Raw genomic sequence first — 27257 nt, 5'->3', positions numbered from 1 at the left:
AGCTGGACCTCTACAGAGAAAGCTTCTGGGCTGGCTACAGCGCCTTGTGCGCAGTGATTGGTCCGTCAACTACAGCGATGGATAATTAAGCCAATAGTCTTTGTAGAACCCCTCGGCGCCCGCCCCCTGCCCTCTACATCTTCCAATAAGGAACCACAACCGGGTGAGCGCGCGTTTCCACCCGGGAGGGTCTGTGAGGCCGCAGCTCCCGCTTTCGGGAGTCTTAGCCTAGGCACTGCGGCTGGCGGGGACGCTGACAGGGAAACCATGAGCGCAGACTCTGTGGGAGAGCGCGCTTGCCTCCGGCGCTACTCCAAACTCCCAGTGTGGGTCGTGGAGGATCACCAGGAGGTGAGCCGGCGACTGCTGGGTCCTGAGGCAGAATCGCGTGAGGGCCCGGGAGGCGGCGGAGCCTCGGCATCGAAGGCCGGAGATAATCGGAATTTGTTAACCGCGCGAGTTCCATTGCTGTGGGGAAAAAACACCGAAATGACTAACTGGGAGGAACAGGCCCTGACATTTATGGTTCGCTGAGTATGCGTCGGGCAATTCATTTAACCCTCGCGATTTGCCCAGAAATCCCGCAACCAACAACTGGTGGCGTCGGGCTTCGAACCTGAGCATTCTGACTGCAGAGTCCCGTGTCCTTAACCTGCTTCTTAACAGAGGCTTCCAGCTCTCCCTGGCGTCTCCAACACAGTCCTGCCGTGTAGGTGGGACGGTTTTAGCAAAGAATGTGGGCTGTCATCTGTGAAACGGGACCATCACCTTAGCACCCTTAGGGCCGCTGCTATTATTGTGTGCTGGGCGTGTACATAAATCTTTAATATGGGGTGGCCCGGGTGGCCCAGTCGGTTAAGCATCCGACTTCGGCTCAGGTCACGATCTCGGGGTTCAACCCCGCCTGGGGCTCTGTGCGGGCAGCGCTGAGCCTGGAGCCTGCTGCGGATTCTGCGTCTCGCTCCCTCTCTGGCCCTCCCCCGCTTGCGTTCTGTCTCTCGCGCGCTCTCTATCAAAAATAAACATTAAAAAGCTTCCTTATAAATCTTCTAACACAGAGCCCTGCGTTTGTAAACACCGAAGGTATTTTCTATTTTTTATGGCAGTGCTACTTTGGAGTAGCTAAAATGGTGCCTTTATCTTTTCTTCTGGAAGCCTATGAGGGAGGGTCATGCATCTAAGACTTTTTTTTTTTTTTTTTTAATTCGTAGATCTTGGGGATTATCCGGATATGAAAGAGGGAAGGAGTGGGCTCCGGATTTATGGATGGAGAAAGTTAAGAGGAGAGGCGGGAAGTTGGGTTTCCCAGGACCTAGAGAGAGAGTGTATGGACCCGAGCAAAAGCCAAGCGTGGGTTAAGCGGTGCTGTCCACTTCCGGTTTAAATCTAGAGCCACAGAGCTTGACAGACTACCTAGCCCGGCTCCACCATCCTAAGGTGTGGAAAAGGCCAGGAGACCCAGGGTGGCTTGAACACACCCTTAATGCCAGAATGTGTCTTCATTACCCGTTTTTTTTTTTTCCTGAGAGCCCATCTGTTTACCCGCTTCATCTTCCGAGTTTGTGTTGGGGGCAAGATGGCAGCAAGAGATGCCCATTAAGGCCTTTGGAGGTGCAACCTGGAACTTCTGAGGGAAAAAAGCTGGAGAACGTTATCTAAACCCACCTAGGACGAACAGATTTTGCATTTGCCTACCGTTTAACGATTCGGTGCGCTTCGAATTCCGGGCGGCTACGTTTAGCATTGTTTCTCAGCCTGCTGCTGAGCGGATGCTCATGATTTCAGTGCCCATTCTGAATGTGTGCGTGTGTTTTTACAGGTCCTGCCTTACATATACCGGGCCATTGGCTCAAAGCATCTTCCTGCCAGTAATATAAGTTTTGTGCATTTCGATTCACATCCAGACCTCCTTATTCCTGTGAATATGCCAGCTGACACTGTGTTTGACAAGGAAACACTTTTTGGGTAATACGTGATTTTTGTTAATGATTTTTTCTTTTGTTTTGTTTTTAAGTGAACTCTGCCCCTGGTGTGGGGCTCGAACTCAAGAGCTTGAGATCAAGAGTTGCATGCTCCACCAACAGCCAGCCAGGCACCCCTCTTAGAGATCTTTTATTTGCTTGAAATACAATTTGCAGATGTGATGAACTATTAAGGGAACTAGACTTTGCCGAGCTCATGTGTTTTCTTTTTCTTTTCTTTGCCTGTTTTAATTACACCAATTGTTGACTTTTTCATAAAGAGCCAGATATTAAATATTTTAGGCTTGCTGGCCATACAGTCTGCGTTGCAATTACTTATCTCTGCCCTTATAGTATGAAAGCAACCATGGACACTATGTAACAAGTGAGTGTAGCTGTGTTCCAATAAACCTTTATTTACAAAAACAGGTAGCCTGGGGCACCTGGGTGGCTCAGTCCATTAAGCATCCAGTTTTCAGCACAGGTCATGATCTCCTGGTTTGTGGGTTCAAGCCCCACATTGCTGTCTGTACTAATAGCTCAGAGCCTAGATCCTGCCTTGGGTTCTGTGTCTCTATGTTTCCTCCACTCATGTTCTCTTTCTCTCAAAATAAATAAACATTAAATTAATTAATTAATTAAATAAAATCTGATAAAAAAAAAAAATGTGGCCCAGCCAGTGAAAGAAGTAGAAGAGACTTTAGTTGTTACTTGAGCCAGTACTCCCTACCCCTCCACTTAAAAAGTCTGGATACTAAGGCACAAGATAATGTGTCTTAAACACATTATTCAATAATTATATAGGCAACACATCTTTAACTTGTATATCCTTTCTTCCAGTATTGTCCTTCCAACCTCGCAGTTTGTACCACAATCTGCAGGAAGGATTATACCTAATGTATCTATAAACATTGACTTATAAGCCTTTCTTTAGTAATAAAGTTCTCTGAAATTCTGCCACCGTTTATGTATGCATTTTGTTAGAATGTAGTCTACTCATATCAGGTAAAAAGTTACATCGCAGTAACTTTTCTTTATAATATAAAATTAAGAGATAGATGTTTACATGAATTAATTTTAGCCTACTACACTTCCTTTAGTTGACTTTTTCCAGAACCCCATTTTAGAGCACTAATTATTTTATTTTATTTTATTTTATTTTATTTATTTATTTATTTATTTATTTATGAGAGACAGAGTACAAGTGAGGGAGGGGCAGAGAGAGAAGGAGACACAGAATCCAAAGCAGGCTGCAGGCTCAGAGCTGTCAGCACAGACCCCTACGCAGGGCTCGAACCCACAAACTGTGAGATCATGACCTGAGCCAAAGTCAGATGCTCAACCAACTGAGCCATCCAGGTACCCCTAGAGCACTAATTTCTAAAGAAATGTGGTAGCGCTACCATTGTTGTTAGTCTCTTTTATAAATTTAGAGATTATATATTTTAGAAATTGAAAAAAGTTATAAGTATATAGACTATACAGTTGTAGAATAATTCTTAAACTTTTTAGTCTCAGGATTCCTGTATATTCCTAAAAATTACTGAACTTTCTTCTAAGTGTAGGTTACATCTATTGATATTTACCGTATTTGAAATTAAAACTGAAAAATGTTTAAAGTAATTCATTCAAATTAATAGACCTGTATGTGTTAGCATAAATATGATATTTTTATGAAAAATTTATTTTTTAAAGCAAAGTATCTGGGGAGAAGAATAACAATATTTAATTTTTTTCCCATCTCTTTAATATTTGCCTTTATAAGAGACAGCTATTTCTCCTATCTCCTTCTGCATTCGATTTGTTGCCATATGTTGTTTTGGTGGAACTATATGAAGAAAATTTAGGAACAGTATTTTCATAGCTTTTTCAGATAATTATGAATATTCAGTACCATACCAAAACTTGACAAGTAGTGGTTCTTAAAGCTCAGTTCGAATGTGGAAATCCAACAATTCAATTTCAAGTCTGAATAACCATTGTAGATCAATCTTTCTTTCAGGAAAAATGGTGTTTTCAATTCAGTCACAAGTACTTTTCCTTGAAACAACCATGGTACCTCAAAGTATGTAGCAGAAGTACTTTTTGTGCATTTCTCATTTTACTGCACAGACTATTTAAAATGTATATTCAGGATCAAGGTTTAGTAAACTAGTAAACTGGCTTTTTTTTTTTTTTTTTTTTTTTTTTTTTTTAATACATGAAACTGGCTTTGGGAGGGGTCAGTGGTGTTTGGTAGTGAAGAATACAGTGACTACTAGTAGAGTTGATGCTGTTGCCTTGATTAATCTCAGCACATCAACCCACCATTGCTTTGCACTGTTAGTGCAAATGTCAGTATAATGAAAAAGGGAAATAAGCCCTTGATGTCATTATGAAAATTGTTAAAATCTTGTTCTGGGTGAAATTACATTTGGAAAACCCACTCATGCTTTCTATTCTTTCTTTCTATTCTTTCTATTTCTATTTCTTTCATGCTTTCTATTTCTTTTCCAGAGAATTAAGTATTGAGAATTGGATTATGCCTGCGGTTTATGCTGGCCATTTTTCTCATGTTCTATGGCTTCATCCCACATGGGCTCAGCAAATCAGAGAGGGAAAACATCACTTTTTAGTAGGCAGAGACACTTCTACCACAACCATCAGGTAATTTCATCATATTTGTGAGTGTGAAAGGGAATGAGTTCTTCTTTTATCTTACTTTGAATCCCCATAATAACTTGTAAGTTCTCTACATACAGATAGGGTCAGATTAAGCCTCAACTATTTAAATAGTTCTCAAAACACCAGGAACCAAGCTTTCATGTCTCTGGACCTTCTTCACATATCATTTATATTTTGTTGCTAGTCAAGTTGGTTTTGAATAATATGATCTCCATCTTCTGGAATTCTGGCTCCATTGATGACTAATTCCGTTAAATCAGTGAAATACCTTATAGATATATATATTTAATGATTTTTATATTTAAGGAAATGCCATTTCCTTACAATATAACTATTGTCCACTGAATTTAACAGTTAGCACTGGAAAAGCAAAATTATCTCATTTTGGGTTTTTGTTTTTTTTGGGTTTTTTTGTAAATCCAATAGCTAAAAAGTAGATTTGGAGTTTTCATTTTAGTACTATGACTAGCTTTAGGTAATTAACCTAAATTAAATTACAGCATTCTCTGACTTGAGTTACATGTGCAACTATTTTTGTTGTGTAAGCAGTTTAACCAATGTTTTATGTGTATTGCAATACTGTAATTATCTTTATAAATATCAACATGTTCTTGACTTTCTACATTCTCTTGTGATGAAATGAATGTGAAGGGTCCTTTATTAAAGAAGAATGCAAATTTAGTTTGGAGGATACAGGCTTTGTCTTTCTTAGGATGGCACAATTTATAAGAAGCCTGGATATTAGCTTTATTATGTCATTAATCTTATTTTGGAAAATTAATACCTTTTTAAATGTAAGGCTGTATAACTGGAGAGGGGGAGTAGAAAATAAATATGACCTTTATTTTAGTTGGATAGAGCCTGCCTCCGGAAGAAGAATTTAGTTTTGCTTTTCAAAGTATTTACTAAGGCATAAAATAGTGAAAAGCTAAGAACTTACTGAGTAGAAATCTGTAACTTGTAAAATGCGTTCTGCATATGTATAACATTTTTAAGTTGCTTTTCATATTAAAATATGTTCATATAAAATTTGACAAAGCTTTGAAACACATCAGAGGAAGTTTCTGTTAAGCGAAATTATTTCCAGATGCAATTTTTCTCATAAGTGATTATTTGGTTAAAGTTTCAGCTGATATGAGCTCCAAAACATTAGCTTAAAGGGGCCCCTTGGTGGCTCATTTGGTTAAGCATCTGACTTCGGCTCAGGTCATGATCTCACAGTTCATGAGTTCAAGCCCTGCGTCAGATTCTACTGATAGCTCAGAGCCTGGAGCCTGCTTTAGATTCTGTGTCTCTTTCTCTCTGTGCCCCTTCCTCGCTCACGTTCTCTCTCTCTCTCTCTTCTCTCCTCTCTCAAAAATAAATATTTTTTTTAAGTTAAAAAAAAAACACACACACACACTAGGTTAATTAAGGAAGATCATTTATTTCTTTCTCATATTAGAGTTTACCACATGCAGCCCAGGGCCTTTGTGGCAGTTTACCAGTTCAGCAACTCCAGTTCCTTTTATCTTTTTGCTTCATCTCTAGAGTATTGCCTTTGTCCTCATAGTCCAAGGTGGGCTTGCCACTTCCATGTTCATATACCAGTCAGTGAGGAAAGGAGAGCAAGGTTTTATACACTTCTTTTCCATTCACAGCCTTAGGCCAGAACTTAGTCAATTGGCCACACCTGGCTGCAAGGTAGATTATGAAATCTTTACTTAACAGTCTTTACTTTGGGCAGTTGTGTGCCCAGCTAAAAATTTGGGGAATGCTATTTCTGCAGAAGAACAGGAATTACAAAAAGTAGGGATAGCTCTTAGCTTTTGTTAAATATGTTCTTTGTTACGTTTCTGAGTGCTTTGGAAATACTATATGAAATGTCAGCAAAGTTGTCCATTTTTCTTTAAAATAGTTTTTTCCTCTAATGCAGGGTTACAAGTACAGATCATTACTTTCTAAGTGACGGTCTTTATGTAACTGAAGACCAGCTAGAGAACCAAAAACCTTTGCAATTGGATGTGATTATGGTGAAACCTTACAAACTCTGTAACAATCAAGAAGAAAATGATGCAGTGTCTTCTGCTAAGAAGCCAAAGCTAGCACTGGAAGATGCAGAAAACACTGCCTCTACTAACTGTGACTCTTATTCAGAAGGACTGGAAAAGGACACAGTGACACAGAAGAAGGGCCAAACTTGCCTAGAGCAGTCACGTCCATGCTTTTCTGAAAGCCAAGAATGCCAGACAACAGTCAGCACTGGGGAAATTCTAGAAATTCTGAAGAAAGGGGATGCATTTGTTTTGGATATTGACTTGGATTTTTTTTCAGTCAAGAATCCCTTCAAAGAAATGTTCACTCAGGTAAACATGTGGCATTTTTAAAATGTAGATCTTGAGAATTGTATGACATTTCTCTAGATCAGGGCTCAGCAAATTTTCTGCAAACAGCCAGATATTAATTACTTTATTGGGGGTCCCATATGGTCTCTATCACACATTCTTCCTTGTTGTATTTAAACGTTTTTAAATTATACATACCTTTTTTTAAATTGAAGTTTATATGTACCTTTCTTAACTTGAATGCCATACAAAAACAGGTTGTGAGCTGCGGGTTGCAAATCCCTGCTCTAGATAGTATTTATTTTGTATTTATTGAGGTAATACGTACATGGGTAGTTGAAAAAACTAAAATCATACAGTGTAAGAAAATATATACATTAAAGAATGTCACTCTCTCACCCCATCCTCATTTCCTCAGTTTCTTACCTCAGAAAGAAACATCACCAGTTTCTTGGTGTATCTTTCCGGAGATATTCTATACATGTAAAGAAAGCCCTGTGTGACAGATTTTTCACTGAAAAATCTGAATCAGGTGCCTGATCACACATGTACTATTTGCAGCTAATGATTCAGGCCTCTAATCCGTAGGGTACCTCATCAGATCTTAAATGCAAATCACCAGACAATATTAGTATGCACAGATCTGAGATAGAATTAGGCATTTAAGAAACTGGTAAATTCATGATCCAAATGAGCATTCCTAGGTGCATTTTATGGGCACAACTGCTTACTTCAACATTTGGGAGGTTATTCAGACCTATTTCAGTGATTCAGATCAACTGTATTTTTTCTACCCAAATTCAGTGTTTGATTATAACAACGATGCTGCACCTTACAATCATAATATGTACGTATAAGAAGCCATGGTGGTTTATCTAAGTTATTGAAGACCTCTAAGTAGGTAATGATTAAAAATAGGTAAGATTTGAGGATTTAGTGTAATCTGGAACAAGAATGGGGGACCTAGAGTATTTTCCCAACTTGTAAATAAGGGAGAAAAATTGCTATTTCTTTCTGCTGTTGTATGTGGTGCTAGTGACTATAACCACAAGTTCTTAGAATTATGAAATGACCTTAGAGCTATTTAGAAAACTTGAAGAATAGGCGCGTCTGAAAGCTGAAGAAACTGACTTTAGGAATTTATTTTACAAATATACTCATCAAATATTTTTAATGAAAATTTCTAAAAAGTTACATAAGGAACTTAATGGCAGGTATTCCTTTCCCAGTACTATCAGGAAACCTGGGTAGTGGAGATTTTTGTCTCCTTTATACCATTTGGTACTATGGAACTTCTGGAAAAGAGCATGTAGTATACTTTATAATTTAATAGACTTTTTTTTAATGTAGTTAAAGTCACTTGTTTACCTTTTTTAAAGAGCATGTGCAGAAGTCCAGAGTGAGTTAAGTTCTGTTGTTGCTTCTGCTTATCACTTCTTGGGAAAGTTACTTAACCTTTCTGACCCACAGTTCAAGTATAAAATAAAAATAATCACACCCAAGTCACAGGATTATTACAGTGAGGGAGTGGCACAACACTGTGCTTTGTGAACTTCAGCTCTTGCATATAATTTCTTCGCAACAATACTCCTAAATGGGATTTTGGGGCCAGATATACCCATGTATAATGGGGCTATTTAATGTGCTGAATGAAGAGAGACACTCTCCTGCAAAGTCAGTGCTTAGAAAGTATCCTTCTTCCATTGTAACTGCCTCCCCTATCACCTTTGAACTTCAGGGTTCTCTTTTGCAGCTAGGGAAAGGGCTGCAAAGTGAACATGGAGCGTTCTTTTGTTATTCAGGACATGTATATTTTCTGTAAATAGCGAAAATCTGTTTAGATCCTAAGATGTACCAATTTATAGAGTAGAATATTATTAAAAATCTTCTTTCATATCAAGTCTTTTCCATAGCTATTTCATACATTCTTGTCAGTATAGAAATGACAGTGTTTATAATGATATCTGAACTATACATTTGCTGGATTTTCACAGACTGATTTTTAAATAATTATCTATCTTCCTAATATCATAGCCATTTTTACTTAAAGAATATCATCAAAAAAATTAGGTTTTTTTCCCCTACTATATGGGTTTTTGTTTTGTTTTCCAGGAAGAATACAAAATCTTACAAGAGTTGTACCAATTTAAAAAGCCTGATACCAACCTGACAGAGGTATCCTTCATTTGTTTCTTTTGCGTTTTGTCTGTTACATATCTAATAATATCTTATAGCCCATTAGAGTGCTCTCGGACATCTCACCAGAATCTTTGTGTGTTTATTGGGTAAACCCATGGTTAGTACTTACAAGTCATAGTTTAACTAATTGAACTGATATTTTCATTGTAATGGAATTTCACTTTTTCAAAGAAAAATTATAATCTTGGCTTTTCAATGTGCTTAAAGGAAGATTTGGTAGATTGTGTTGATACTCGAATTCATCAGTTAGAAGATTTAGAAGCTGCTTTTGCTGATTTGTGTGATGGTGATGATGAAGAAACTGTACAGAAATGGGCTTCAAACCCTGGGTAAGACCTTGAAACATTTTTTCCCCAACTTTATTTCAGTCCTAGATATATTGTTAAGTTTGCTAGATAAATTACTTTTTAAAAATTAGTATTAAATGCCAACACAAGGATGCTGGCTGGCTCAGTTTGTAGAGCATGTGATGCTTGATCTCAGGGTTGTGAGTTGGAGCCCCACATTGGGTGTAGTGCTTACTTAAAAATAGTATCTTAAAAAAAAAAAAATGCCAACACAAATTTACTAGCCATAGTTAGCCTTTACTAGGTGCTATCTATATGCCCAGTTGTAAGATTTTTTTCTTGCATTTACCTCATTTATTCCTTCTAACAATCTTAAGACTTTGTGTTCATTTTATAGGTGAGGAAGCTAAGACACAGAGGTTTAAGTTGCTCTGAGTCCCATAGTAAGTGGGTATGCTTTTAATCATTGTGCAGTAGCTGCCCCTATAAGATGTGGTGCTGGGTCTTACAGAAGATTAATGATTTGTAAGACAGCCCCCATTCAAAGGAGAGTAAGAAAAAAAAATTATCAATAAAAAAGTAAATTACTAGATTGGTAAATTAAATTGTGAAAATTTGCTTCCTTTTAAGGATAACCCAATATGAGTAGAAGGTCAAAACTGCCCATCATATGAGGAAGCACGATTTGAAAGCTGGATTCTTCATCAGGTCATCTATTTGGCCAATTGTCTCAGCATTAACATTACCTTGGAAACGTGAAGAGAAAGTTCTTTTCGTGTGATCATTTGTCGATTTATAGGGTAGGGTGAAGAGTGCCTTTAGTGTTAAAAAGCAAGTTTGAAAGAATGTTGACATAAATAGTGTACTTTTCTTGGAACTAATTCTGTTTTTTTCTAGTGAAGTGTAGTTGACGTACAATATTATATTAGTCTCAGGTATACAACATAATGAATCGACAATTTGATATATTCTACAGTGCTCACCACAATAAATGTGGTTACCACCTGTTACTATACAATATTATTATACCATTGACTATATTCCCTATGCTTTAGTTTTTATTCCTGTGACTTATTTTTATAACTGGAAATTTGGACCTCTTAATCCCCTTCACCTGTTTCACCTGTCTCCCCACCCCCTCTGGCAGCCACTGGTTCTCTGTATTTATGAGTCTGTTTCTGTTTTTGTTTGTTCATTTGTCCTGCTTTAGATTGCACAAGTGAAATCATGTGGTACTTATCAAACTTACTTCACTGAGCATGATACTCTAGGTTCATCCATGTTGTCATAAATATTAAGATTTCATTCTTTTTTATGTCTGGGTAATATTCCATTTTATACATAGACATGTGTATGTGCATATATCTGTCTTACATTTTCTTTATTCATTTGTCTATCGATGGACACTTGGGTTGCTTTCGTATCTTGACTATAACAAATAATACTGCAGTAACAATAGGAGTGGATATATCTTTTCAAATTAGTGTTTCTGTTTTCTTTGAATAAATACCAAGTAGTGGAATTCCTGGATCATATGGTATGTCTATTTTTAATTTTTTGAGGAACCTCCATACTGTTTTCCATAGTGGCTGTACCAGTTTACATTTTTACAGACAGTGCACAAAGGCTTCCTTTTCTCCACATCCTCACCGACACTTGTTCTTTTCTTGTTCTTTGATACTAGCCATTCTGACTTATGTGAGGTAATTTCTTACTGTGGTGTTGGTTTGCATTTCCTTAATGATTAGTGATGTTGAGTCTTTGAAATAATTCTTTAAATCATATAGACTCAACAAAAAGCCTGAAAACTAAAATGTAACCATCAGACATCAACTTTTTTGTCCCCATGAGCATAGGAAGACCAGAACTAGCTTATTTTCAAATTGATCTCTCACAGATTATTCTCCACAGTGTAAATGTAAGAAATCAGTCATAAGATACCAACATAAATTAGAAAGTTAGAATCATAGTACTTTGGGCCACTAAGGCTTATTATGTCATTGTTATTGGTAATAATTCATCAGATTTCTAGAAGAATACATAGGAAACTGGAATAGAGGTTGCCTCTGAAGAGAGGAATTGTATGGCTAATAGATGAAGTTATGAGGGAGAAACATCTTTTGCTATATGTATGTATTACCTATTCAGAATATTTAGTGTAATTTTTGTTTCAAATATTGAGAAACCTCCCTGAAATATAAACATTATAAAACTTTATTATCTCTAAAAAAAGAGTAGTATGGAATAAAAACCATAATTGTATTCATCACATCAATAAATATTGACCAGGCACTTTGTTTTTTTTAAACGTTTTTTTTTTCAACGTTTATTTACTTTTCCGGACAGGGAGAGACAGAGCATGAACGGGGGAGGGGCAGAGAGAGAGGGAGACACAGAATCGGAAACAGGCTCCAGGTTCTGAGCCATCAGCCCAGAGCCCGACGCGGGGCTCGAACTCCCGGACCACAAGATCGTGACCTGGCTGAAGTCAGACGCTTAACCAACTGCGCCACCCAGGCGCCCCAATTGACCAGGCACTTTAACATCAGTTAATGCTCTTCTTCCTCAGTATAGGGAACTCATTCAAAAAATGATTCCCTCCTTCTTGAAATTATGATGGAAGAGGGAGATCTAGAAATATCTCACAGAACATGATTCTTCCTAGAAATATTGAAAAGTACCTACTATTTTGTGAATTTGTGATGTCTCAAGCCGAGTTTAAAACTTAAAATAGCATGAAAACCTTGGAGTCCTGGATCTAGCCTATAGATGGGGCCACTTTCACTGAAACCCACTGTGCCTGGTAAGCATGCCCAGTTAACTCTTCAGCACCTGCAGAGTTCTGTCACAGAGTTGAAGAAACAATGAGGCTACAACAGAAATGAGTCCAGACCATGATTAGAATGGAGGGAAAATAGAATAGCACAAAGGAAAAGTGGGTGAGACAGCAAGAAGAATCTCCCCAAACTTACCATGCCCCTGAAGAGCCAGACCCTCAGCATGAAGGAGTCTTCACTGTTCCTTAAGAAGTACATAAAGTAGATGGAAACCAATTTGACAATAAATTTCATATTAAAAAAAAATAGTAAATAGGCAGGGGTTCCTACCCTCAGAAAGAAAAAAAAAAAAAAAAGAATTAAATAAAGTAGGTGATTAGGGTCTAGAAGACCAGAAAGTGTTTTCATAAAAGAGTAACAGAATGAGTGGATAGATAGGTCTCCATGACCCCCTCTTTCTTTTTTCCCTCCTAGCAGTTGCATAGATATTGATGGGGAAGGCAAAATACTAGAAACATCAGTCAGGACTCCCAAAGAGTTCTATTTAAATTTAATAATGGGCACCTGGTTGGCTCAGTTGGTTAAAAGTCCGACTTCTGCTCAGGTCATGATCTCGTGGTTCACGAGTTCAAGCCCCATGTCAAGCTTTGTGCCGACAGCTCAGAGCCTGGAGCCTGCTTCAGATTCTATCTCCATCTCTCTCTGCCTCTCCCCCGCTTGCTTGCGTGCACTCTCTCTCTCAAAAATAAAAAGCATCAAAAATAAATAATAAATAAAATTTAAATGACTTAAAGGCACTAGTGTTAGTATATTAAATGGTATAGAACTTTCCCAGGTGTAATTGTGTGTGTCAATAAATATATTCTTAATTTTTTTTTGAACTTTTGGGTAACTTTTTCAACACCATGTGCTCAAGGCACTTAGTTTTCTTATTGATCAAAATAATTTTAAATCACAATAGAGCTTCTATTTTTAAAAAAGAGGAAAATCTCAGTTTCTTGAGTGTTAATTTTCAACGTTTAACACAATGTATACTTTTTTAGGTAAGAAAAAACATTTATTTCTTAATATTTTAAGATGATATTTGAATATCTTTATCTTTCATTTCTCAATCATGTGAAATGTATTGTTAAAGATATACTTTAAATGTTACGTATCTATCATTTGCTTCTGTAATTTTAGTTGAGGTGGTGTGATGTTTAATTGAGGGGTGGCTTTTTTCCAGAATGGAATCACTAATTCCACTTGTACAGAGTTTGAAAAAACGGATGGAAGTACCAGACTATGAAATGGTAAATATATTGCAGTATAAAATTGACCCTTTAGAAAGACATTTTTCTGGGTAGAAAAAGTACTTTTTATTTAAGTGGTTTGCTTTTATTTGTGTACCAGGGAAGTGTAAATGAATTCTTTTTAAACAATGAGAAGAAATGAAAAAATACATACTTCTTAGAAGTCAGAACATTGGAAAAGTTTTCCAAAAAAATAAGCTTTCTAAAGATATCCCTTCTTTATTGATTCATTTTTATACTCCCTTCCTCCTTCTTTCTTTCCTCCCTCTAAAAACTTTCCTGGTTATAAAAACCAAGCAGAAAGATAAAAGAAGGTGTTCTGACAAGTACATCTCAGCCGTATCAGCTGTATTGCTGACTTTGCCAATAGTGACCTGAAAGCTATGGCAAAAGTGAATACTTCTAATGATAATTTCTTTTATTTTTATGTCATTTTTCAGTATTTGAGGCATAAAATTTCCTGTTTGAAGTTCAAGTGCCTTTTCTCAGATTTTGTGCTAAAACTAAGACCTATAAGTCTTCTTCTTTTACTCCTGCTGCTGCTTTTACTTCCAATAAATTATTTTGTTCTAGTGTTTTATTTAGTTATGGAATACAGTTAAACCACCTTACTTGAACTGAAGTTTATGTATTGATTTAATGCCAACTTTATAAGAATAAAAAATGTTAGCAAAAGAATATTTTGCTTAAATTGGAGCTAGTCCAAACGCCTTAGTCCACCCCTTTTTTCATGGCAGTTATTAAGAGTGATAGAGTTAGAAGATCCTTAGGATTTAAAAATGTTTTGAGTTCACATGACATTATTGAATGTGTCTTCATGCAGGTCTGCTATAATCATTATATTACATCTGGATTTTCCACTGGTTGGGAGTGGTTTGTACATTGTTGAAAGACAGAAGGGATGGCATGGGCTTGGTTGCAGATAATGTAATCAAATATGATGTGCCTATAGCTGCAGGGTTGGAACACTGTTTTGATCAGTTCAATAGAAAAGAACATTCATATCATTTTACTACGAGGATTGTTCCTAGTTAAATTTTTGATGTGTATTCAGAACCTCCAATAAAATATCAGATTAATGGTTTTTTTCCATGCTTTGCACTTATATACAGTAGGCAAAACAGTGACATACTTGAGTTCCAATTTTCAAAACTTCAAGCAAAGTCTATAAAATGTTAGCCTGTGAGCCACTTCTAGCTTTCAGGCACAGTTTAGTGCTATGAGACTGGAACATCAGTCATTTACATTTAAGACACATAAATGTATGTCAGTACTATTTGATTGTACATAAAGGATATATAAGGAACTGGTGACAGGAGGAAAACTCTCCCTTGTATCCTCTTAAAACTTTGAATATAGCAGTACATGCATGTATTTTAAAAATAATATGTTGAAAGAAAAGGTAAAACCAGAATATTATGTACAATTTTATATCAGCTTTTAGAATCTAGGTATAATAGATAATTTGCTAGATAATATGAATTGTCAAAATAGACTCAAGTAAAGACAGAAACTGAATTAATCCATAATTATAAAATTAAAAAAATAGTTAAGGAGTTATTCCTACAAAAGGCATCAGGCCCAAACAAATGTACAGGCCAGTTCTTTCAAAACTTGAGAGAATAGGTAACTTCTGGGACACAGAAGCTGTTAAGGAAAAAACAATCCCAGTCCACAATATTATTAAAAAATGTATCAGCAAGTCCTCTAATGGTTAAAGAATTTTCTAAAAACAATAAAGCCTTATAGTGTAATTCTTAATTTTCTTATTTTCAGGTTCACCAGGCTGGTCTAACCTGTGATTATTCAGAACTTCCTCACCATATCAGCACAGAACAAGAAATTGAGTATCTTATTCAGTCTGTATATTATTTACTGAAAAATTTACCAAAACCTACTCTCGTGACAATTGCAAGGTAAGTGTGGTAGCCTGAATAGTGGTACGCCAAAGATGTTCACATCCTAATCTCCAGAACCTGCGGATATGTAACCTTCTATAGGAAAAGGGACCTTGGAGTTGTAATTAACTCAAGGATTTTGACATGAGAATACCTTGGATTATCCAGTGGACCAGTGTGATCACAGTGGTCATTTTAAGAGGGTCAGAATCGAGAAATTGGAAGATGCTAGGCTACTGGCTTAGAAGATGGAGGATAGGGCCTCAGGCTAAGGAATGCAGACAGCCTCCAGAAACTGGAAAGACAAACATTCTCCCCTAGAACCTAGAGAAGAATGCAGCTCTGCTAGCCCCTCTATTATAGGACTTCTCATCTCCAACAAGACTGTAAGGTAGTAATTTTGTGTTGCTTTAAGCTGCTAAATTTGTGGCAATTTGTTACAGCTGCCATAAGAAATTAATACAGTTTCCACAGGTTAATCTAATGATTACTATTACTAACCAATTTTTTACCTACTCGGCTCAAAATTCAGATCTTGTATTTGCTCTTTCCTCTTAGTGATGGTTGGCAAAAAACATACAATTCTTATTATCTTGTCTTTGAAGTTGGTGATACTATTCAGTTGAACACAGGAATTCCTATTTCTTTGTCCTACAAATGAATATTTAGCTGCTGCCATTTTTTAAATTTGAGCATAATTGCTGAATAGTTACAACAATTTAATGAAACTTTTCTGTGTTCATCTTTGGGCTGGTTTTGTATGGAACTATGAGGTTAGTACTTTATGTATTTTATGACAAATATTTTGTAACCTCCTTTTACCATCCTGAAATGAAATTCATAGGTGATCTAACCTACATAGTTCATTCAGGCTGCATTAACAAACATACCATAGACCAGGTGGCTTATAAACAAGAGAAATCCATTTCTCACAGTCCTGGAGGCTGGGTGGTCTAAGATAAAGTTACTAACAGATTCAGTGTGGTAAAGACCTGCTTCCTGGTTCACAGCCATCTTCTCCCTGTAAACCTCATGAAGGAGGTCTCTGGGGTCTCTTATAACAGCATTAATCTCATTCGTGAGGGGTCTACCCTTGTGATATAATCAAAATATGATGACATTGAAGATTGGATTCAATATACGAATTTGGCGGGGACACAAACATTTATTCTATAGCAATAATATACCTGTACACATAATTTAAACATATGTTTATATGTGTGTACACACAAGAAAATCCTAACATAAAAGAAATAAAAGTAATTGATAAAATAATATGTATTAAAATGCCACACAAGACTAGCATCTTTACAAGGAGTCTCTAAATGTAACAGTTACAAATGCAGACAGATAATCATGTGATGTATTGGCCAAATACCCTAACAGCACTGCCATAGTGACATGTTTGTTTGTTTTTTTTTTAAGTTTATTTATTTGTTTTGAGAGAGGGAGAGAGAATCCCAAGCAGGCTCTGCACTGTGAGCACAGAGCCTGATGTGGAGCTCAGTCTCACGAACTGTGAGATCATGACCTGAGCTGAAATCAAGAGTCAGATGCTTAACTGACAGAGTCACCCAGGTGCCCCATGTGACATGTTTTTTCTGGTCATAACAATTTCCTGGTAAAGTTCTAAGCTTAAAGTCCAATCTTCCCTCAATATACAGAGTAGTTGCATTCTTGGGAAATTTAGTTTATATTTAATTCATTTTCAAAAATACTTTGTTCATATGTAAAAGAGTATTAAATTCTAGGCTCAAAAAATTAAAAATGGTTTTCACTTATGTGAGTGCTCCATGAACTTTGGAAAAAAGTATGTAGGACACAGGACAAGTATTCATATTCACATTCATAGTGCAGGACTGTCCTGCATGTTGCAAGCATTTTAGCAGCCCTGCCCTCTCACCTTGGCCCTTCGGTTGTCATTGTGACAATCAAAAATGCACCAACAGATTTCCAAAACTACATCTTGGGGGTAGTTTCCATCAAGAACTACTCTGTTTTAAAGAAGCCAGAAAGCTTTGACTGATTGAGGCTTATAAATTAAACTTTTATATATGATACTCTCTTGAAGTAGGTCTTTATCCATATGTATATATTAGGTAGTATTTAATAATTTTAATCGCTCTGTCTTATTTATTGTGTGTTAAATATTTACATCTAGTCTCAAAAATAACCTGATCACCAGAGAATAGAATGAGTTTATCAGAAGTCTCACAGATTATTTAGGTCTAAAATACTTGGAAATGCCTTCTTTTCTTTTTAAGTTTTTGTGTTTTTTTAAATGTTTTTTTATTTATTTTTGAGAGAGACAGAGCATGAGCGGGGAGGGGCAGAGAGAGAGGGAGACACAGGATCCCAAGCAGGCTCCAGGCTTTGAGTTGTCAGCACAGAGCTAAACGCGGAGCTCAAACTCACAAGCAGTGAGATCATAACCTGACCCAAAGTTGGACATTTAACCAATTGAGACACCCAGTCACCCCTTTTTAAGTTGTTTTTAATTTTTATTTATTTTGAGAAAGAGAGAGTTGGGGGGGGGGGGGGAGAGAGGGAAAGAGAGAATCTCAAGCAGGCTACACACTGTCAGCTCAGAGCCCAGTTCAGAGCTCAATCCCACAGCTGGGAGATCATGACCTGAGCTGAAATCAAGAGTTGGACACTTAACTGACTGAGCCGTCCAGACACCCCTCCATTTCCTTCCATAAAGATTTCTATGCCACTCTTTCCAATCCATCCTCCTCAAATGGCTTTCCTCACCTGAGTCCAGAACCAGGAGACGCTGATCAAGTCATTTCAGAACTTAATCTGGCTATAATTGTCAGTGACACTGTAACAAGTTGGTAACTAAAGTTGTAGTTGGTGATTCTACAAAGAGTCACCAAGATACAGACTCCTGCCTTATCCTACTTTGCTCTTTTCTCCTTAATACCATCTAGGAAACTAATCCTAATACCAGCACATCTCCACATTTGATTCTGGATAATTCTGTATGCTTGTTAACAAATAGTTTGTAGAAGTAGAAACCTATTATCAGTTGGGAAGACTCTACCCTTGTAATTTCTAGCCCTAGTGTACCCATAATAAAAGGATAGGAAAGATGTCCACTCACTTAAGAACCCCCAGTATTTCCCATATCTCCCTCTAAGGGAAACAGCAGTCTAATGATAAAGCACTGAGGCTTTGAAGCATGCTGTGTCATTTTGAATCCTGTCACTAGCACTTACTAGCTATGTGACTTATGCAGGTTAATCTTTCTGTTTAGATTCCTTTAAAGGGATAGTAAAAGTACCTATTTCATAGAGTTGCTGAGAAGATTAAAGAATATAATGTAATGTACCTGACAGAGTAACTATTTAGTAGCTTCCAACTGTTATTATTCCAAAATTCAGTACATCTTCGTTTCTATTTTATATTGAAATCAACACATGCAGACTTTTCCTCACTGCACAGTATGATCACATTTATGTGTATTTTTCTTTTTCTTTCCCTTCTTGGTTCCAGGTCAAGTCTGGACGATTACTGTCCTTCTGAGCAAGTTGACACCATTCAAGAAAAAGTCCTTAATGTGCTGAGCTCCCTGTATGGGGCTGTAGACATTCACCTGGTGTATTTAGCAGAGTGTTCTCCATCTTGAAACAACAAAACACTAGGTTCCTATAACATCTTGATGTAATAACAGGGTTTTCATTAACTTATTATAAATGAGTCTTCCAGAGAAGACTTTTGTTTTTATATTAACTTTGTTAAAATCTTTCAGATAGTTTGAATCTCAAACAGATCTTATCAGTTGTTGAATGATGACAATTTTTTTTTTTACATCAGATCTACCCACCCCCCCTCCAATTGATTGTTGCTTATTTTTCTTCCTTTCCATCATAGTCTTCCTCATTTTGTGCGGGTTGTTTTTTCCCCCTAGGTCAGTTGAAGTTCATTCATTTATTCACTCAACCAACTGACATTTATTGAGCATTTACATGTGCCAAACATAATTAAGTGCTGGGTATATGGTGATGAACAGGATAGACAAGGCCCCCTGCCCTCTTAGGGGATGGCTAAGAAACAAATTATGGATTACGAGAAGTATTATGAAGGAGCAACCACAAACATGTCTTAGGCATCCTCTTAGTACTCAAGGCATCCTGGCAGGATAAGAAAGTAACATTCTCAAAAGCTACCAAAAAAATAAATAAATAAACTTGCTAGTCCATGAAAATGTTGCAGGAATCCTACCTTTACAAGACTGTCAGGGTTGCTGCAGCTGTTGTGGCAAACTCACATTATTGTTGGTATGGAGAAGGTCTATTTGAGCAGTCAACAAAACAAAAATTTTCTTTGCTAATCAGAAAAGCCCTTCAGGGTTTTTGGTGCCTCCAGATGATCAGTATTGGCATCGATTATCGTTATAGTTCCTAAGTGCCACTTTATTGGCAGTCTGAGTTGATAATTTCTTCAAATAAACTAGCTTTTAATGTAAATAGTAGAAAAAAAGGTAAATCCTTAATTCTGACCTACGGTAAATACCCAAAGACATAACTGCCTTCCACCAGCCTCCCCGTGAGAAAGAGACCCTATCTGAGTCCCTCTAAATCATAGAACTTTCCATTTGCTTAATTTACCAAAGTCTTCCTGTCTTCAGCATTCCCCATGTTCAGCAGTTATTTTTCACTACATAATTTCTTTTTCTTTAAAAGGTAGGATGGCATTTAAAGGGGGAAAAAAAAAACATCCATCCATTTCTCAGTCCTAACATAGCATTTGTTTTCATTTTGCATGTTACTGTCAGGCCTTGACCACATGTGTACATGTGCAGCTGCATGTAACTGCAATTGTATGTTACCTAATTTGATGGCTAATACCCAAGATCACATTACCATTGCCACTCAATAGATGGCACCAGATCCCATTTTTCCAATGATGCTATTTTCCTGCGAATTTTTCTCGTCACCAATTTCCCAAGGCTGATAGCGTGAATGCCTATTTCTGTTGTGAAAAGCAAAGCAAAGTGATTCAGCTTTCTATTTTGATAGAACATTATGTGCCAAAAAGTTTTCTCTGTAAAATCAGAATTGCAAAAGAGTGCTATTTATTTTTAAGTTTTGAAAAAATTTTATTAGAATTCTATAAACGGATGTTACTTTTATGAGTAAATTATTTTGTGTGCTAAAATAAATAAAAAGGTATGTTTTGAGATTTTAAAGATTTAAAACAAAAAACAAAAATTTTAAAAATAAAGATTTAAAATCAAACCGTAGCACTAGTTAATTGTGTATGATCTCAATGTGTTCATAGCACTGATCTTATGAGTCTGTTTCAGTAGTCATTTATTATAATTCCCATGAACTAGGATGTGACTCAAGCATCGTTTTAATTCAGGTGGAGTAAAAGGGCACCAATTTCTATTTTAGGAACATTCAGATCATTTAGTTCTCATGCTCTGTAATTCTGTTTGAATGAAATTCAGTCCCTGTCTATTGACTACCACCAATTTGGTAAATTATATCACCGGACAGTTCAAATAAGGTGTTTAGTTTAGGGGCACCTCGGTGTCTCGTTTGAGCGTCTAACTCTTGATTTTGGCTCAGATCATGATCCCAGGGTCGTGGGATCAAGCCCTAAGTCAGTCTCAGTGCTGAGTGTGGAGTCTATTTAAGATTCTGTCTGTCTGCCTCTCTCCCCTGCTCACATGTCTCTCTGTCTCTCTAAAATAAAAAATTTTAAAGATTTAAAAAAAAACAGTTTATAAAGACATCCTTCATCTGTGTTCTAAATATCAATGAGGAATACCACAATACAGGGTTTTGGGGTATATACACATATCACTGACACATGAGATTTTGGCAAGTTCTTGAAAATGGACTTAAATGTAAGCATTGACTATAGCTTTGGTATTAACAAGTATATATTTCTCAGTATTGAGGAAGAAAAGTTTTTCTTTAGAAATATTTTCTGTATGGCCAACAGGCACATGAAAAGATGCTCAACATCACTCCTCATCAGGGAAATACAAATCAAAACCACACTGAGAAAATCTCACGCCAGTCAGAGTGGCTAAAATGAACAAATCAGGAGACTATAGATGCTGGCGAGGATGTGGAGAAACGGGAACCCTCTTGCACTGTTGGTGGGAATGTAAACTGGTGCAGCTGCTCTGGAAAACAGTGTGGAGGTTCCTTAAAAAATTAAAAACAGATCTACCCTATGACCCAGAAATAGCACTGCTAGGAATTTACCCAAGGGATACAGGAGTGAGATGCATAAGGGCACTTGTACCCCAATGTTTATAGCAGCACTTTCAACAACAGCCAAACTATGGAAAGAGCCTAAATGTCCATCAACTAATGATAAAGAAATTGTGGTTTATATACACAATGGAATACTATTTGGTAATGAGAAAGAATGAAATATGGCCTTTTGTAGCAACGTGGATGGAACTGGAGCGTGTTCTGCTAAGTGAAATAAGTCATAGAGAGAAAGACAGATACCATATGTTTTCACTCTTATGTGGATCCTGAGAAACTTAACAGAAGACCATGGGGGAGGGGAAGGAGAAAAAAAGTTAGGGAGAGAGCCAAACCATAAGAGACTCTTAAAAACTGAGAACAAACTGAAGGCTAATGGGGGTGGGAGGGAGGGGAGGGTGGATGATGGGTATTGAGGAGGGCGCCTGTTGGGATGAGCACTGGGTGTTGTATGGAAAGCAATTTGACAATAAATTTCATAAATAAATATATATATATATATATTTTTTTTTTTTTTTTCTGTAGGCCTCTATCTTTGTTCTATGTCCTCAAGGAGCTCTTAGTCAAAGTTCTTCACCTTTATATGATACTCTATCCAAATCTTTATTTTGTTTCAGTAGTAGTGGCCCTGGATTGCTGGCAATGTGTGCATCATACTGCTAATGGTTTACAGTCAGTGGTGTGTTTCTTACTACAAGATTATCTCATTCACCAGACAGCTTAGGAGAAAGTACTTGCATGAAACTAAAGGAGTTTTTGTTGGACATCTTTTAGAAATGCGTGAGATACATGAGGATCAGCTGTGTAAATACTCATAATTAGGCTGTACTTGGTTATTCTGAGTCACAGTGCTCTCTTGTGCTTGTTTCTAAACTAACTGGTCCTGCACTGCCTCTGTGGTTTTGTAGTTCTAGCTGCACTTCTGGGATCCCAAACATCAGTGCCATCCTGTCCCTTTATTCTCATTTGAGTTCAACAAATGAAGTTATGGCGACAAGGTTTCTGTGAACCTGGATTCTTAGGAGGGAGTTGTCTGCACAGTAAATATTCGTCACTGGAAGGGTATGTCTCACCACTGCAAATTAGTAAGTTGACATTCTATACATTAGTATCTTGTGAGTTTGGTTCCTGTGATTCAGAAGCGGGGGCTCATTGCAGAGGCTGAAGCAAGGCTGAGGCTGCACAATTTCACGTTCTCTGAAGACCTTGTTGAATAGCCATCCTCCAGCTACAGCATCCCTAGCACGTCTGTAACGTCAAAATGTTCATCAACAGCAGACAGATCACTGAAGCCCGTCCGTAGGCCACCAGCACTGTTTAGGAGCCTTCGCACCCTAGTTGATGTGAATCATGCCAAGACTGAGACAAGAAAGAAGTGTTATGACTGAAATATAGTAGAGCATAGTGGTAAAACTGTGAGCTTCAAAGAGCTACTGCCTGGCTCCAGTGTCCCCTTCTCCATGTTCCTGCTGCGTGACCTAAGTCTCAGCTTCCCTTTTACAGTAAGAGAACTTAACTCATTGGGATATTGTGAGGAATAGCACACACAAAAACCCTTAACACAAGAACCATTCAGTAAATATTGACTGTTATTTCCAAACTCAGCCCTACTTAGTGTCTCCTGTGATGGCTATTCCAAGTCTCAACTGCTCTTCTTATGCCTTTCCTAAACACTGATTTTTTTTAAACCCTACATTAGCTTCCACTGTATTTCTGTGAATAATGGATTTTCAATTTTTTTTAGTCAAAGAAAGCTGGTCCTTGCCCATAAGAAAAGAAGTAATAGCTTTTTATTTATTTATTTATTTTTGAATGAGAGAGAATGCAAGAGAGGGAGAGGGAGACAGAGAATCCCAAGCAGGCTCCATTCTCACATTCTCAGCACAGAGCCTGACCCAGGGCTTGATCTCACAACCCTGGGATCACAACCTGAGCTGAAACTGAGTCAGACACTCAACCGACTGAGCCACCCAGGTACCCCAAGAAGTAACAGCTTTAAGCAGAGTTACTCATAATGTAAAAGTGTTGTCTTGAAATTGGTGCAAGCATCTATTTATTCGTAATTGTAAAACGTGTATTCATGCAATTGGGGGCAGGGGTGGGGGCGATGCATGTCAGAGAAGTCAAAGCCTGCCCCAGCTTTTGTTCCTCTTCACACTTTCCCTCCTGCCTGCTTGTAGATAAAGCTAGAATTTGTGATGCTAAACCCCTGATGTAGACATTGTTTGGAAGTTGCTACCTGCCCCCCAATTTAAAATTACCTTCATAGAATCTAAAATTACCTTCATAGAATCTATTTTCATCATTTTTTTTAATCTTTATTTTTGAGAGAGAGAGACAGAGAGACAGAGTGAGAACAGGGGAGGGGCAGGGAGAGAGGGAGATGCAGAATCCGAAGCAGGCTCCAGGCTCCAAGCTGTCAGCACAGAGCCTGATGCAGAGCTCGAACTCACGAACCGTGAGATCCTGACCTGAGCCAAAGTCGGACGCTTAACCCACTGAGCCACCCAGCTGCCCCAAGAATTGTCATCATTTTTGATGTTGCTGATGTATAGGTGACCTGGTACCAAAAAAAGTCCCTCATGTATCCGCTGGAGCATGACAGGGAGGTGGGGGTGGAGTGAGTACCTCCAACTAATTCACTATTATTTCCAGACCCCTCACACGCATCCCTCCTCTGGGTCTCAGCCTTACCACAGAGCTGCCTCTGCCTGGCGAGCGTTAAGGAAAGTGGGCTCCTCAGAGGAAGAGGGAATGCCTCTGTCCGCTTGGCCTCATAAGGTTATGTAGCAGCCCATCAGACGTGACCCTGACGGCTCAAGGAGGGACATACCTCATTGTCTCCCTTGAGGCAGAGTTGGAGCTAGACTGGAAAGTCAGCTGTTTCAACAGAAACTGCCCTGAGAATGGTGTGGCAGCACCATCCACCTTCTGCAGCATTGCCACATCTGGAGCAGCACAGGCATTGAATGGCACCATCATCACAAAGTGACCCTGAGGTATTGGTGGCTTTAAAATCAGTCCAAGTTCAAATACTACCTCTGCCTGCTACTAGTTATATGAGCTTGGCAATCTAATCTTGTGTTAGTCATGAATCCCTGTGTTCCTAAGGGACTCTGTACTGGGCTCCAGGATTGCACATTAGTTAGCTGTTTACATCTGCCCTCCCCAGTGTACTGTGAGCTCCTTGAGGTCATATCATACATCTTTGTGGTCCCAGGCCTTGCCATAGTCTCGGTCATCATAAGGCCTCAAAAATGTTTAATGAGGGGCAGCTGGGTGGCTTAGTTGGTTAAGTCTTGATTTTGGCTCATGATCTCGAGGTTCGTGAGATCAAGCCCCACGATGGGCTCTGTGCTATGCAGAGCCTACTTGGGATTCTCTCCCTCTCTCTGCCCCTCCTCCCCTGCTCATTCTCTTGTTCTCTCAAAATAAATAAACTTTAGGGGTGCCTGAATGGCTCAGTCAGTTAAGTGTCCCACTTCAGCTCAGGTCATGATCTAGGGGCTCATAGGTTTGAGTCTGCCCCCCTTCCATCAGGCTCTGTGCTGCCAGCTCAAAGCTTGGAGCCTGCTTTGGATTCTGTGTCTCCTCTCTGTCTCTCCCCGACTTGCGCTCAATCTCTCTCAAAATAATAAATAAACATTAAAAGAAAATTTTTTTAATGTCTAATGAATTCATGAGTACAGAAAATATCAGTGGTCATTGGAAGGTTGGCAGTAATAAACATTGTGTGCCCTATGTTGTACATCCTCTTCTGAGCATGCTATTTTTGACAGCAAATTGGACAAATGCAGGCATTACTAATACAAGAACATTTACCAAGGATTAGGTATGTCAAAAACATGAGTCCAAAAGAACTAAAAGATAATACCTGTAATCTAGTGATCATATCCATAGAATAACTGTGTTATAAATGAGAGAAAGGCAATCGTGTCAGTTTTCTAGCTCTTCTGTACTCTGTTCTCTTAGAGATAAAACCTGATTAGAAGTAGGAGCGCCAGGTTGGCTCAGTCGGTTAAGCGACCGACTTCGGCTCAGGTCATCATCTCACAATTTGTGAGTTCAAGTCATCTCACAATTTGTGAGTTCAAGCCCCGTGTCTGGCTCTGTGCTGACAGCTTGGAGCCTGGAGCCTGCTTCGGCTTCTGTGTCTCCCTCTTCTCCTCATGCTCTGTCTCTCAAAAATAATAAACGTTAAAAAAAAAATTAAAAAACAAAACAAAACACCTGATTAGAAGCATGTTCCACAGTGCTCATGTTAATGTAATGTGGAAATACATGTAGTTTGGGGCACCTGGGTGGCTCGGTCTGTTAAGCATCCAACTCTTTATTTTTTTTCTAAAGGAACAATTTATTTTAAATTTATAGGTTCTTTGGTTTTCATAGAAAAATGAACGCATCACTCAGAGTGTAAGATGCCAATAAACAAATCTCAAAACATGATTAAGAACTAGAATGAGGGATTACAGGAAGATGGCGGCATAGGAGGACACTGGGCTCACCGCGCATCCTGCTGATCACTTAGATTCCACCTACACCTGGGGCGCCTGGGTGGCGCAGTCGGTTGAGCGTCCGACTTCAGCCAGGTCACGATCTCGCGGTCCGGGAGTTCGAGCCCCGCATCAGGCTCTGGGCTGATGGCTCGGAGCCTGGAGCCTGTTTCCGATTCTGTGTCTCCCTCTCTCTCTGCCCCTCCCCCGTTCAAGCTCTGTCTCTCTCTGTCCCAAAAATAAATAAACGTTGAAAAAAAAAAAAATTAAAATTAAAAAATAAAATAAAAAAAAAGATTCCACCTACACCTGCCTAAATAACCCAGAAAACCGCCAGAGGATTAGCAGAAAGGAGTCTCCGGAGCCAAGCGCAGACGAGAGGCCCACGGAAGAGGGTAGGAAGGGCGTCGAGGCGGTGCGCGCTCCACGGACTGGCGGGAGGGAGCCGGGGCGGAGGGGCAGCCTGCCGGCCAAGCAGAGCCCCCGAGTCTGGCTGGCAAAAGCAGAGGGGCTGGACGGACTGTGTTCTGACAGCAAGCGCAACTTAGCGTCTGGGAGGTCATAAGTTAACAGCTCTGCTCGGAAAGCGGGAAGGCTGGAGGACAAAGGGAGGGAGAGCTGCTGAGCCCCCAGACGACAGAGCTCAGTTTGGTGGGGAACAAAGGCGCTCGCCAGCGCCATCTCCCTCACCCATCCCCCAGCCAAAATCCCAAAGGGAACCAGTTCCTGCCAGGGAACTTGCTCGCTCTGCGCAAACACCCAACTCTGTGCTTCTTCAGGGCCAAACCTCTGGCAGCAGATCTGACTCCCTCCCGCTGCCACAGGGCCCCTCCTGAAGTGGATCACCTAAGGAGAAGCAAGGTAAGCCTGCCCCTCCTGCCCCCCCGTGCACCTCGCCTACCCACTCCAGCTAATACACCAGATCCCCAGCACCACAAGCCTGGCAGTGTGCAAGTAGCCCAGACGGGCCACGTCACCCCACAGTGAATCCTGCCCCTAGGAGAGGGGAAAAGAAGGCACACACCAGTTTGACTGTGGCCCCAGTGGTGGGCTGGGGGCAGATATCAGGTCGGACTGCGGCCCCGCCTACCAACTCCAGTTATACACCACAGCACAGGGGAAGTGC

The 27257-nt window shown here is 38.9% G+C and overlaps 1 protein-coding gene across 2 annotated transcripts; it reads left to right on the top strand.

The window, feature by feature from the left end:
* The first annotated feature begins 185 nt into the window (after positions 1-185).
* On the top strand, positions 186-21374 carry CA1H5orf22 (chromosome A1 C5orf22 homolog). 2 transcript variants are annotated; one of them, XM_047853752.1, is made up of 9 exons: positions 186-351; positions 1820-1965; positions 4458-4607; positions 6541-6970; positions 9062-9124; positions 9356-9477; positions 13438-13504; positions 15281-15420; positions 18901-21374. In XM_047853752.1, exons 1-9 carry the CDS (start codon positions 268-270, stop codon positions 19031-19033), a joined length of 1335 nt encoding a protein of 444 aa, XP_047709708.1. In that variant the 5' UTR covers positions 186-267; the 3' UTR covers positions 19034-21374. The 2 variants fall into 2 exon arrangements, with proteins under 2 accessions (XP_047709708.1, XP_047709718.1); XM_047853762.1 differs by lacking the exon at positions 186-351 and adding an exon at positions 1022-1083.
* The last annotated feature ends 5883 nt before the right edge of the window (positions 21375-27257 follow it).

The sequence above is a fragment of the Prionailurus viverrinus genome, chromosome A1 (assembly GCF_022837055.1).
Source record: "Prionailurus viverrinus isolate Anna chromosome A1, UM_Priviv_1.0, whole genome shotgun sequence".
Taxonomy (NCBI): Eukaryota; Metazoa; Chordata; class Mammalia; order Carnivora; family Felidae; genus Prionailurus; species Prionailurus viverrinus.
The sequence above is the reverse complement of the archived record's forward strand: the minus strand, read 5'-3'. Positions and strand labels throughout refer to the sequence as shown.